At 34.9% G+C, this 13,700-nt stretch overlaps 2 protein-coding genes across 3 annotated transcripts in view; one reads left to right on the top strand and one right to left on the bottom strand.

Moving 5' to 3' along the window:
• Positions 1 to 7,747, top strand: part of LOC150079021 (calponin-3-like) — a 73,513-nt gene extending 65,766 nt beyond the window's left edge. The window contains exons 6-7 of one of the 2 annotated variants that reach the window (XM_090383845.1): positions 2,198 to 2,288; positions 7,538 to 7,747. In XM_090383845.1, coding sequence (XP_090239971.1) covers positions 2,198 to 2,288; positions 7,538 to 7,548 — 102 coding nt within the window. In that variant the 3' untranslated portion in view covers positions 7,549 to 7,747. Of the gene's footprint in view, positions 1 to 2,197; positions 2,944 to 7,537 lie in introns of those variants that run through there. The other variant, XM_090383844.1, reaches the window with a different exon arrangement.
• Positions 7,748 to 12,960: 5,213 nt separating this feature from the next.
• The window catches only part of RpL12 (ribosomal protein L12), a 45,215-nt gene continuing 44,475 nt past the window's right edge, over positions 12,961 to 13,700 (bottom strand). Inside the window, exon 5 of the mRNA XM_090382511.1 lies at positions 12,961 to 12,997. Coding sequence (XP_090238637.1) covers positions 12,992 to 12,997 — 6 coding nt within the window. The 3' untranslated portion in view covers positions 12,961 to 12,991. The remainder of the gene's footprint in view (positions 12,998 to 13,700) is intronic.

The raw sequence follows: 13,700 nt of genomic DNA, 5'->3' as shown, positions 1-13,700 counted from the left end.
CCTTATCAAACTTTTTTAACATCTCCCGGCACCCAGTCACACGTCGTGTCATCTGCTCTTCAGTCAGTTGATGCGGCACCCAGAGAGAACAAAGTTTCTTCACGTGCAAATGATCTTGCAGAATCGAACGAATTGCTGGTGCATTTAGGCCCAAAGTATCCTCTATCTGTTGGTAGGTCACTCGCCTGTTTTCGTCAAGCATTTTCCTCACAGCAGTAACGTTTCCCTCCGTAACTGTCGTTCGTGGCCTTCCCGGCCTCTCAGAATCCTCCAGAGTGAAATTTCCCCTTTGGAATTCTCTATACCAACTGAATATCGTTGTACGATGTGGACAATCATCATCTAGTGCAAGAGTCATTCTTCTAAGCACTGGTCTATGGTTAAACCACGCATGAAATTATACCGCAAAACTGTCCTTATCTCATTTCGTGACCACGATGCCATCGCAAGCACTTTACACTCTAACTACTAATGAATAACTGAGCCCATCGACTTGGTGCGGCGGCTACTATGCACGTATGAACATGTCTCAACATGCAGCAACAAGCAGCTTCCTTGTGATTCATTGTTGCGTCATATTGCAAAACTTTCCTAGTACCCTTTGTATATCCCCTAGAAATAGAGCCATTGAAACATTTAATTTGATACAAAATGGGTTCAATTTCAAATTTTGCAGAAGAAAAGACTTTCAGGATATGTGATTATTCTGTTATGTACACAACTCATAAGTATTTAGTTTTGCCATTTTCTGACTGGGATGCCTACATCACACATGGACTTTTTATTATAAAAAATGCTTCCCGTTCAATGTAGATTGAGTTGGTGTGGATACCATTTGTTGGTTTGTCCACCTCCCATTCCATCGTACAAAGCAGATTGATACTGTTATTTGTGCTAATGTAAGTAACCCAGTATCTGCAAGTAATGAAAAATTAGGTAGTTGTGTGGCAATTCACGTTTGCAATCTATTCTGTTAATTTGAGATTATTGGACATTTATACCACTAATGTTCTTAATATTATAAAACATGTCACGAATATTAGTCCCCACAGTGGTGCTGTAACTGAGTTTGGCTGTAGTTGGTATGCTTTGACAGCCATGAGCAATGTAGAAAGCACTATCAAATTTTTACAAGCAAGGGATAGTTCATTCCAGATATGAAATATTTTGGTTTATATAATATTGGTGTAAACACACCATAGACCAGTGGTTTTCAACAATTTTTTTATAATAGCACCCCTAAGTAATTTATTTTATTTAGCTGCACCCCTACTCAATTTTCTCAATATATATATTAAAAATGTTATGATATTTATTACAATAATTATAAAAATTGCATTTCATAACACAAATTATATATATACAGTATATATAATTTTATTCTTTATTCAGAGGTACTAAGTAAACATCAATTATAAAGATTGTGTACACCTTTTTATAATGAAATAAACATATAAATTAAGAAATAAGTTTAAGGAATTTAAACCCAAATTACGTGGCTCCCCAGTTCAAAACCACTGCCATAGACAACTTTTAAAAAAAACTACATTAGTAGTGTGAATGGCATCATTTTATCAGTGTCTCATATTGTGCTCTTCTTTCATGAATTGCCATGTATTGCACTACCTGAAATAAGTAACACTTCACTAAAAGAGAAGACTGTTACTTATTATCAGTGAGCCACCACCCAGCTGGCACTGTTTCAAGGCTTGTTTGTATATGTATGGAATAATAACTCTACTATCCACTTGTTCCTATTAGACTTGGAAAAGGTAGAGGGAAAGAGACAGTAACCCTTTCAATTAACACTACTCAAAAATTTATATATTCCTTGAATAGGCAATGCTTCCACAGTAGCTACCTATTCTCAGAAACTTGGTTAATGTCAGGCTCCCCTTGGTGATCATTTCAAGACTTGATCTTTCATTGGTGGGAAGGAAGAGCACAATGAGATACAGATAAAATGCCCTTAAATCAACAACGTATTTTTTTGTTTGAGTTGTCTATGGTGTGTTTACACAAATGTTATATAGATCATTGTACTCAGATATTATCCATTGTTGAATTTAATTTTGCTGAAATATTTTGGGTATTGAAATGCAAAGGTTGATAACATAGATAACCGGTGTTTATTCATTGCATTCCTAAAATATTCTTTTAGTAAGTTCATTTTGATTGTATTATTTAATTATTATAGGCAAAAAAGAAGGGGTTTAATGGACCTACAATTGGTGTGAAGGTTGCTGATGAAAATAAGAGATCCTTTGATGATGAGACTTTAAAACTGGGTAAGACAATTATAAGCTTGCAGTCAGGTACAAACAAGGGTGCTTCTCAAGCAGGAATGAGACCATATGGTTCAACAAGGCAAATTCTTCCTGATGGAAGATGAATTGCAGTGAGTGGTTAAGGGTGAAATATCCCAGTGCTTAAAACATTTTCAAATTTTAGAGATTGTTTTATGACAGTTTCTTCCTTAAAAAGCAAAAATCAAACTCCACGTGGAAGAGTTGTTATTGAGAATTAACCTGCTCATGTAAAATATGTTTGTTTTGAAAGCTGCCTCGCACTTGTAAGTTATTCCACTACGTCAGCCAATCTGTTTGCAGTTTTTTAAATAATGTTCATTATCTTAGAATGAAAAAACGAGTGTAAGAATAGAGCTATTTTCAAGTGCCTCTTTATTGATCATTAACATTTTTAAAGTAAAATGCATCCATATTTGTTAATGTTAAAAAAAACTGTACAAGTCAGTCTACTAGATTTCTTATATTGTAGCATTCCATGAGATTTGTTTGAATTTGTACAGTTTGTGATGATGCCAAACTTCTGTATTTTTTATATGCTAATGATTTTTTTTCCTCTGTACATTATGAAATGTTTAACTGAAGTCTGATTCAGTTCCTGTAATTGTTTGTACATCTTGTTAAGATGTGAATCTACATTATGACAAATAAACTTGTGCAAATGGGAATGCATTATCTAGTTTTTCTCCATTCATTTATAATATGCAACCAGCCAAACATTAGCTGAATTTTTCTGATATGTTTGAGTCGCTGACAACTAAAACTTAGTTGTACCCTTCTTCAGAAAAAACTGTGCAATATGAATGCACTTGGTGAGTTTTTATTCTTGGTCAATTCAGATGCTTAGATATTTGTGCAACTGCTGTGGCAACTGTGGATGGGGTTAAGTACTGTTGACAATGGTATGCAAAATGTGAAAGAATTTATCTATGAACTGGGATAGGAGGCTATACAGTAATTCTATCTAAATTAACTCTCTTTTCTAGAGTTACATACAGTGCTCTATCATTTAAGTACCTCACAGGTTTATCACTGTACCACACACAAAAATTCATGTGAATTATTTCTGATGTGGCTAGCAGGCATTATTCTGGCTTGCCATTTAGATCATCTGCAATTGTTTTAACCCAAACCTTGTTTCCCTGTAATTGCAGTTTAACTCAATAATTTTAGATCTTTTTGAGACTGTATACCTTGATTACAATCATTCACCACCCAAACTTTTGCAACAAATCAATTTAACTCTTATTTAATATATAGTTTTACTCATTTCTTGAAAACAAAGTTTAGTAAAGGAGGAACATTTTAAGTGTCACCTTGTATTCAAATTGTTTACAGCTTAAGGCTATGATTCTGATTGTTTTCAAAACAAATTTTCTGCCAGGGTATTATTATTTTTACTATATAATATCGGTGTAGATACACCATAAAGTGTTCATTGTCTAACGGCCCCAGGGATTTCCCACATTTTCATGTTGTGTTCTTTTAGCTGTTGGGTGCCCTCCCCATTGCGTGGAAGGCAACCCTGCTAGGAGAAAAAAAGGTGGCAGTGAGGGGAGACAGAAACCCACCAGGGAGGGAGGTTAAAGTGAACCAAGTTAGGGTACCTGATTCGGAATGCTAGTTGGCCAAAAAAAGCAGTTGACATCTAATGGCACGCCAGTGGTGTTGTTAGTCTTCATCTAGATTTTCTTATCTGTGAGTCCAGTCCAGTAGTATATGAACCTTTTGTCTTTCTTAGGTTGTCTTAATGTCTGAGTTGTTTCTATTCAAAGGTTCTTCACTTGGTGGGTGACATCTTTGGAGAATGTATGGTAGTTCACACCAATGATGGTCAAGTTTTGCTGCCTCATTCCAGTACCATCAGCATCCCTGGATTCATTTAGTAGTGGGTTATCACTTTTAAGTTGTCTTCTCCTCAAGAAAAGCTGCTGTGTGTAGTTGGTGAGCTTGATACTTTTCCTTAGTATCCAGTAGGTGGTTTTCTTTGCCTTTTGGTATATAAGTCAGCTTTGTGATAAGCTGGCAGTGGAGGTCAGTGTAGAGGGTGCTCGTGCGTGGGGTGATCCCAGTCCTCATTTCCTCCACAGAAGCATGTTGGGTCCTCTTCTAGGCCAAAGGTTGTTAGTTTTGCCTTTATTGCACGATGGCCAGTAAGCAAATATGTGGCATACATGCCAGGAGAAAACCATGTTGGAGATTTTGGACAGACTCTGCTGATTTCCCCCTTGGTTGAATTTGTCCATCAGTCCTGCCACACCCACTGCATGTGTGCTTAAAGTCTCCTCTTAGTACACCATAGTTAACCCATAAATTTGAACTACATCTGTAGTGTAAAAGGCATAGTTTTAATATTATCTCATATTGTGGGTGCCTTCACAAGATAGCTGGTATTGCACTACTTCAAATAAATATTAACAGTAGTGTAGTCTTCTCTAGTGGAGAAGACGTTTATTTTCAGAGGATACCACCACGCAGACGATCGTTTCAAAGCTAGGGGGGCTTCATCATCAGTGGGCAGGCAGGTACCCTGGTAGTGCAACATGCCATCACAGTTGAAGTTATATCCACAATATGAGAAAAGCCAAAGGGTGTTGGTAATAATGAAAACAAAATGCACAGTATGTCCATCCACTAGCTTCAAAACGATTGTCGGGTGGTGGTGGTATCCTCTGAAAATAAATAACAGTAGTCTGCTCTACTAGAGAAGTATTATTTATTTGAAGTAGTGCAGTACCAGATATCTCATGAAGGCACCCACACTATGGGATACTATTAAAACGATGTCTTTTACACTACATACAAAGTTAAATTTATGGGTTAACTATGGTGTATCCATACTGATATTATATGGTTAATTACCAAAACCCATAAGGATTATGCCTTGTGCATTTCATCAAAATATATTATTTTTACTTACACAATTAGCAATTTGACACTTTGATATACAGAATGGTCTTAACAGTGATGTGCAGATAAATACCGTGAGGTACTTATTTTGGCAGTCTTTTATAGGTAATGATAGCTATAAAACACTAACAATATAGTGATCTAATATGGCATTCTTATGCAATTTAGCCTGGAGTACACAGGTTGAACAAGAGGAAGAAGCAAACTGATAACTAAACTCACTTCCTAGTATAAAATTTGATATTTATTAGTATTTCGAAATATTAAAATAAATGACCATGGATTTGATATGGTTGAAAAAGGGAACTTCAAAATAAGCAAGTACTTCTATTATTGCGAATGTAGTCTATGAAAACAAAAACAATATCATTGCACTTCAAAGTAAGGATTAACAATCGCAGCCAAAAAATTTAAGTAAAAAAACAGGAACGAACTAATAAAAGTTAAAAAAAAACAAAAGATTATTTGAATTTTGGCTTTACATGAGTTGGAAATGACTGTGCTCCTGATGCATAGTGCATTGTATGTAATAAAATATTAGCAAACTATATTTAATATTATTAAACTTCTGTTTTGTAAATATATTGTGAGATGAAAGTGTTCCATGACTAAAAAAGTTTGGGAAGTGCTGATCTGCTGTAATCAAAGCAATGTTTTCTCAGAGCATAACTGTTAGGCAAGTGGCAGTCCTGCAATAAACAGCAGCAGTGATTTTTCTCAAACTGCATTTCCCCTAATTTACCATGCAAACTTTGGCACTAAGTCAACCATTATTCTGTACTTTACTCATTTCTCAAAAGCAGATAGAAGTTTAACTGCAGTGAGGTTACCAGTGTTTGCAAGATAAGCAAAACTTTAATTATCCACCTTCTCTTTAGGTGAATTGCAGTCCCTTTTCAAGTTCAAACCTTGTCTTTTCCAACCAAAAGTCAGTCTGAATTTTGCCACGTATGCAATCATCTTGAACCATTTTTATTCTTTGTGGGTGTTGTTAACATGCATATCTGTTACATGAGTCAAAAGCAAATGTAAGTATAGCAGTTTGACATTCAGTTTAGTAACAGGTCTGTATTTATAATAATTAAATAAAAAAAAAGTTAGTGGATACTTGCTTACCTTATACATGGGGATATGCTGGAAAATAGCATCAGGACTTGAGCTGGGGGAATGGTACACGTTTTGGGCAGGCTCCTCTGTAGGTGTGTCAATTCTTGGAATTTAAGTTTTGTAAAACTAAAAATTCAACTTTTTTGTTTATGCAATGTTCTCTGTTATTTATCACTTGGCTCAACTTCTCCTATAGCAGGGGTGGCCAACAAGTCAATCACAATCTACAAGTCAATTGTGGATTTAATTTTGGTCGATCACGACAAATTTTAAATATACAGTCATCCCTCGATTTGTGCACCTTGTGCAATGAAATTTTTGAGATGGTAGACCGTGGCACATTTTGAAGGAAAAAAGTAGATCGCATCACAAATTAAGTTGGCCACTCCTGTTCTATAGCATTTCTTTAATTGAACCCAGTTACTGACAATTGTTCTCAGATTTTCAGTCTGCCATCTATTTCATTTATCAGATAAATTAATATACAATTGCTTTCCTGTTTACTAAAAAAAGACCAGTCATGTCAATGAGAACTATAGCAGTTCCAGCCTTTGTCTAATGATACAATGTTTAATCTAATCGGACACCTTATTAACTGAAAATCCAGTAAATCAATATCTTAGATCAGTATCCGCAACACCCTCTCCATGACTCAACCTTACATTCAGAAAATATGACAGAAATGAGAGAAGATACAAAAATTTTGTTGTAACCAGATGTTAAAGTTAATTGGACCTGTGCAATAAAAACTATACAGCAGTTTATTGATACAGGTGTAAAAATAAGGACAGCTTTCCTCGGAGTCCATTATTTATAAAGGGTGGTTCAATATCACCCTTTATAAATAATAAAGGTCAGCAAACCTGGTCGATATGCAAATTTCACCATTCTAAGAATTCTAACTGCAAACTTTGAAGTGAATACAATAACGTGTGCAGTTGTTTTAGAATTAGTATGTTAGCTGCTAGTTGTATGCAAAATTAGATCCCCCCCCCCCATAATTCTAGGATAAAGTATTAGGCTAACATAAGGTGTTCATTGTTTCTCATTGCTTGTTTTATGGAGGTTTCTTTGCATGCACAATGTTAAGTGTTTCCTAACTTGGACCCAGTGATTTAATCTTGTTTCTTTGATATGGTGGTAATAATTTTTATAATAATTTAACATTATATATCAAAGTTATTCATATAAAGAAATTCTTTTAATTTTCACAGTTAATTTTTGATGGAGCATTCCAGATGAAAGCACAAGTTTGATGCCTGATCTACCAGATCTCCATTATATGAATTTTAACACTGGTAAATACTTTTTCACCTCATCACATACTTCAAGGGAGACATTTCTACACAATGGCTTTTCCAGAAAACTGTACAGCCACCTTCCCAACTAACTTTTTGCAGGTGTCTTGGTGCCTAATCTCAAAAAAAAAAAAAAAAAAAAGAAAAAAAAGCTGCCTTAACTCCAGTCATTTTGATTGGGTCAAATGTGACCTGATTATTATCACAGTCAATTTCGTGAAAACAAGATGTAAAATAAAGGATTATTCTGTCTGAAGGATTATTATTTGTGCATCATGTAAGAATTTGTTTAAAATGCTAATGATGCAGATATGCATTAATGGTTGTATTGATTTGCTGTTATAATTCACATGGCATTTCCTTGGGGGGGGACAGTATTTCTGGTCTAGCTGTTTTCCCCATCTGCTGCAACCCATGCATGTTAGCATGGGTTGCTTTAATTGTTGACTTATAATTCAAACAAGTGGCACATTGTCGGTTTTACATTAGCAATGTGGTGCAAGTACTGTTGCTAATAACATGTCTAAATTTTATTTCTGTGCAAATTAAAAATCTGAATCCTGATTGAAGCCTCTCTTGTATATAGCACAAGTATAGTATAGTGTACTGGATTTATGTGAAGAAAAGAAAATAACATACCGAGATTGTGGTGTTACTGCTATCCAGAAAGTAGCTTGCATTTGTACAATGTAAGCATCATTGCCACTTCTCAGCCCATGTGCCTCAGATCTTGTTGCCAGTGGTATAACACGATTACTGTCATTAACCACCCTGCCAATCTATGTATCAGCTAACTTAGACATGAAACTTGATGCCTGTATCACTTATTATTATGAGATAAGTGATGTTGAACACAGTAGGGGTCCTGGCATCATAGCCTGAAGGACTTCCCTACTAACACTGGTACATGTAATGTGCCATTACACACTGTTCCACAGTTTATACATCTTTCATGTATCAAAAAAAATTTTGAATGTTGTTCCTTTGACTATCTCAGTCACTAATCTGCTTGTTAAGGGAAGATCTTGCCTAACCAAATCACACTGATTGCCATAAATGCATTACTTCTTAACCACTGGCATCATTATTTTCCATAATTACCTACTTCAAACCCATCTCCAATTTGATATTGAGAGATCTCTCCTGAATTTTCAGATGCTCTCATAATAAGGATTATCACCACTTCTTTTGTTGATCTTTTAAAATACCGTGTTTCCTGGACCATAAAACCTTATTTTTTTGCATTTTAGGCAATTTTATTTGCCTAAAATGCCTCTGCATCTTATGGTCCAGTTGTGCACACAATGATGTCCTTATTTTTAGCCGTGGCACGAGACAGTATGGTCAGAACATAGGTGGCCTTCTCAAAAGATTGCCTCTATTGTGCAATGACTGTTTCAGATCACAGTGGTGGCAATGAAAAAAAATAAAAAAATGGTTGCTGAAATAAACATAGAGTTGGTTGTAATTGCCGAGGGCTATATCAGTCAACCAGCCATTTCCCAAGTGTGTGAATGAATGAATGAATGAAAATCAAAAGTTAGCAAAACATAAGACGTATTTCAAGAAATGTGAAATCAGCAATGCCCAGAAGATGTAGTCTTTGAAGAAAAGTGACATTTAAAACTATCAATTAAGAGAAGTTGTTTTAGTAGTGTTATATGAGTAAAAGTTTCATGTGTTTTGATTAATAATCACTTCTGAACTTGTTTTATAAACATGTGAAATAAAATGTTTTCCCAAAATTTGTCTTCTAAAATGTGGGTGCATTGCATCTTATCAGGAAAATAGGTAATTTAGATAAGATTTCATCAGCTGCTAGTGTCTTATTTTTGTAAAATCATTTAGCTGCCAGTTAGAATTAGGTATATTTCTTCTATCTCCATGTGTGTAAACATCCCTAAAAACCTCATGTGTAAATGCAGGTGAAAAATATTTATTCAGTTTGGACAGATTCATCCATTTCCTTCTTACATTGTTTTCTATTTTTCTTTGCTTTCTTAGGTTAAAGATTTACCATGATCTGCCTTTACTGACTTGATTGCAGACTATTTTATACTTACTGCAAGCACACATCTGTGTACTTTGATAATTCCATCATCTCATTCATTTTTCTTCTCTAGTAATAGTGTCACTGCTTCATCTGACATTTGGCTTACCTCCCCCCCCTTCTAGGAACAGGATTAAATAAAGTAAGCTTATAAAAAATAAAATATGAAGTAAGGACTATTCTATCTTTTTTTTTTTTTTTTGCATCCCAGAACTTAAATTATAATAAATACAATGGTCTTAATGCTGACAGCAGAAGAAACGTTGCTGTCACAGTATTACATTAGGTTAATCCTGCCATTTATTTGAAAGAACGGCTAAATAGGAAGTTAACCTTTAATCACCTGAGCAATATAATCTCATCTCTTAACATGTTCATTACTACCCATATTTGAGGTCTGTTCAAAAAGTGGTGGTGGTGGTGGTGTTAATTCTTGAAATGTCATTCTGAAAATTCATAAATAATGATTGAAAAGTAAAGTCTAGAATTCATAGCTAAAAGTGAACACTTTTAGGCTAAGTGCTGTAAATCAGAACAAACTCAACAGAAGCAAAAAAAAAATAAAAATGTGCACCAAGCTATAAACAAAAATTGTTCGTGCTTATAGCTTGGAATTCAAGTTCTTTGACATTTAACCCACTTGTATACCAACTGCTTAAGAATAACTGGGTTATTGTGCTATGCCATAATGCATACAGGCATTATAGCACAGCATTTATGCATTTCCACTGCAGATGTGTTCATCTTCTAACTAGTTTTTTTTTTAAAAAGTGGATAAAAGCAATGCAATACCATGGCAATTCATCGTGAAAGACATTATTTGGTTCTGCAGTTCAAAGTCATGGGTCCCACTACTGTTCACTAACACAACCATAGCAGTGGTAAGGGATATGCCATCACTTGATAGACATTCCTTCAGAGAGCTCGTTATGTGTTGTGTGCAGAACACCTAACTGGATAAAGTAGTCTCCAAGTATGTAATGACTTGCAGTTCTCATGAGCCGCCTTGTCAGTGATATATTCTAATAATCTGAGACATTCTGGGAATGTGGGAACCTTGAAAAAAAATCTTAGTTGGCAAAAAAAAAAAAGCTTGGTAGCTTTATACTTTCTTTTCTCCAAAACACATCCCCTTCATCATTTACAGTTGACCCCAACGAAAAGAATTCTAAACTAAAATTCCTTTACCCCCTCGACAGTAATTTTTTAAATAAATCCCACACTAATACATTATGATCACTGCTACCTAGTTATGCATAAAGAGTACTGCTTTTTCTTTTTGCTCTCTATCTCCTTTAGAAAAGTCAAAAACCAATACAGAAAATTTCTGCTGCTAGTGATCAACTGATGCATTATTTTCACTAACAGGAAAATTAATATCCCTCATATGACATTCTGATTTATTGGCCCACTGTTTGAAAGGCAGATCCCACTTTGCAAATTCTTTTCTTAAAGTATCAATAAAATTAAAAAAAACAAACATTAATTGCAATAAATAAATGCTACAACGTTCATAAATAATGAATTTCAAACCACACACATTGCTATATAATACAGTACTACTGTGCATGCATTTGTTTGTTCAGATAAAGAGGGAGGCTCAACTCTTACAGAATTTTGAAAGAATTCCATATTTTAGATGCAATCAAAGTAACAAAACAAGCAGAATAACCTGAGGTGTGTTTTGAATAAACTGTCATCACTTTATTGATAACTTTGAAGGATTTAAAGAACCAGAAATCATACAAAATGAAACAGAAATGGGTAAATGTTCCTAACCAACTGCAGCTTGAGGCTTCTATAACTGACGTCACTGTTTTGCTTCAAGTACACAATGGAGAGTTCACAAATGATCTCATTGAAATGGCAAAATGTGAAGATTTAACAGCTGAAACTCCTATTTGTTCCATCACTCTCAAGGGGCTTGACAAAGCTTTAATACAGAAAAAGCAATTGAGATTGAGTCACAAGATTCAAAACAAATATGGCTCTGAGCATTTCCGAAGACGCCTTGTGCTTCCAACAAACCAAGTGATGAACAATCAACGAGTGTGCATTTAGTCGAAGATGAAGAATAAACATTTTTAACATTTGTACGGCAAATATTTTTTTTATTATTATAATTTGCTTGATTTTAAAGGCTGTTTTCACTTCTTTGGATAAATAAATCATTGTTTAAGCATAAATTATTTTTGTTGACCTTTATTTAACATTACTATGGTCAAATTTCATTGTTGGGAAACTATGGGTCATAAATTCCTGCTTAAAGAGCACGCGCTAGAAACAAATTAACTCAAAGTCGGGAACTACCTGTATATAGCTGTTCATCATCTCCTCAGTCATTTGCCGGTGCTGTTTGACACTAAACACTCCTACTCTCATTTCTGCTTTCCCAATGCATATATCATACTAAACTGACTTCACCCATGTCAAACGAGTCCACTACTTTAGTATCTATGTGCTTCTTAGCTAAGGGCACAACTCCTCCCCCCACTTCCCGTCTTTTGTACAGAAGAAACAGCTAACAATTCAACTGGACACATTTTCTGCCATCCACGAAGAAACACTTATTGAGGGGGGAAGAGAGCAAATTCCAAACATTTGAATTCCTGAAACAGACAACACTGGGATTATCCCAGAACAACTGAAATAATTAGTCCCATCCAACTGATCCAAACTAGTAATCTTTCCTCACTGTGATGGTGCAAGCCCTTCACAGATTGCTGCCCATCTACTGCCCCATTTTCCTCCCTTCTGTCATGACTCACCCTGCATAGTTTAACTGTTCCCACCACTGATGAATAATTAACCCCCTTCTGTCATGACTCACCCTGCATAGTTTAACTGTTCCCACCACTGATGAATAATTAACCCTCCCCATAGTTGTCCTCCAACCCAAGCAGCCCTGCCGTGGTTGGGACTTGCTCTTTCCCTCAACTGTCAAAGATTCTCTACATTCTTGCCTCTCCTGGTGGTTACCTTTCTGGGTTTGCTGCTTACTGTGACTGACATATATTTCCATGCCAAATGTATGTGTGCATGCACTCCAACTCTACATAACACAATTGTCAATGGATTAATGACACTGTTAAATAATAACTCTTGAATGCAAACTCTATCTCAATTTGTATATTATAAAAAATGCAACATGCCTAACCAACTAGGGTAAAATAAACAATCTGTGACCCACTTACAGTAATTAAATTTAAATGCTAAATTTTTACTTATTCTTTAAAAAAGTTCCTCAGCAGATTAGATGTGTAAAAATGTGAATAACACAAAAGCCAAATTTAGCCATCAAAAGTTTTATTTCAGTACTTTCACTCCTGTAAAAAAAAACAAAAAAAAAAAAAAACGAATTAGCATATTCACAACAACAAAAAAATTCAATGCATTGTACTTAACATAAAATGAATTGCAATCCATATATTTTATTAAAATGTCAATAGTGAAATCACAAACACCTTCAATACAAAATATCATGTCCAATTTTAATGCAACCATGAGTAACTTTCAGAAACAAACTTTCAAGAACAATGAAATAAATCAGCAGTGGCAATATCCATTTGCACATAGCAGATAGTGCCCACAACTAAGATCCACATTTTCAACTTCCAGCACTTGTTGCATGCAAATATATTTTGCTTAACCACTTCATATGGGGTACAAGCACTCAGCAACTGTTTGTTAAGCAGTGTAATGGTACAGGGAGCATTTTCACAGTGCACATTGGGTCCCGTGATACCAGTAAGAGCTTGGGTGTCAAACTGGCGGCCCACGACACCCAAAAATAAAATGTTAAAGTAAACAATTAAAAAGTACCTATTTATAATTCTAGAATATAAGGATTAAAAAACCTCTAATAAATATAAAAATAATCATTTTAATTGATAATAATTAAAAAAAAAAGACTGGATCAATGGAGCCTTGATGAGAAAGAACTAAAATTATAAATAGTAATTTCAAATGAATGAAAATTGAAATTATCTTTAAATAACATTAACTTTTTAGTTTATTTCTTTAAAAATA

This window comes from Mastigoproctus giganteus, chromosome 10 (genome assembly GCF_048544385.1).
Source record: "Mastigoproctus giganteus isolate SK-2022 chromosome 10, ASM4854438v1, whole genome shotgun sequence".
Taxonomy (NCBI): domain Eukaryota; kingdom Metazoa; phylum Arthropoda; class Arachnida; order Uropygi; family Thelyphonidae; genus Mastigoproctus; species Mastigoproctus giganteus.
The sequence above is the reverse complement of the archived record's forward strand: the minus strand, read 5'-3'. Positions and strand labels throughout refer to the sequence as shown.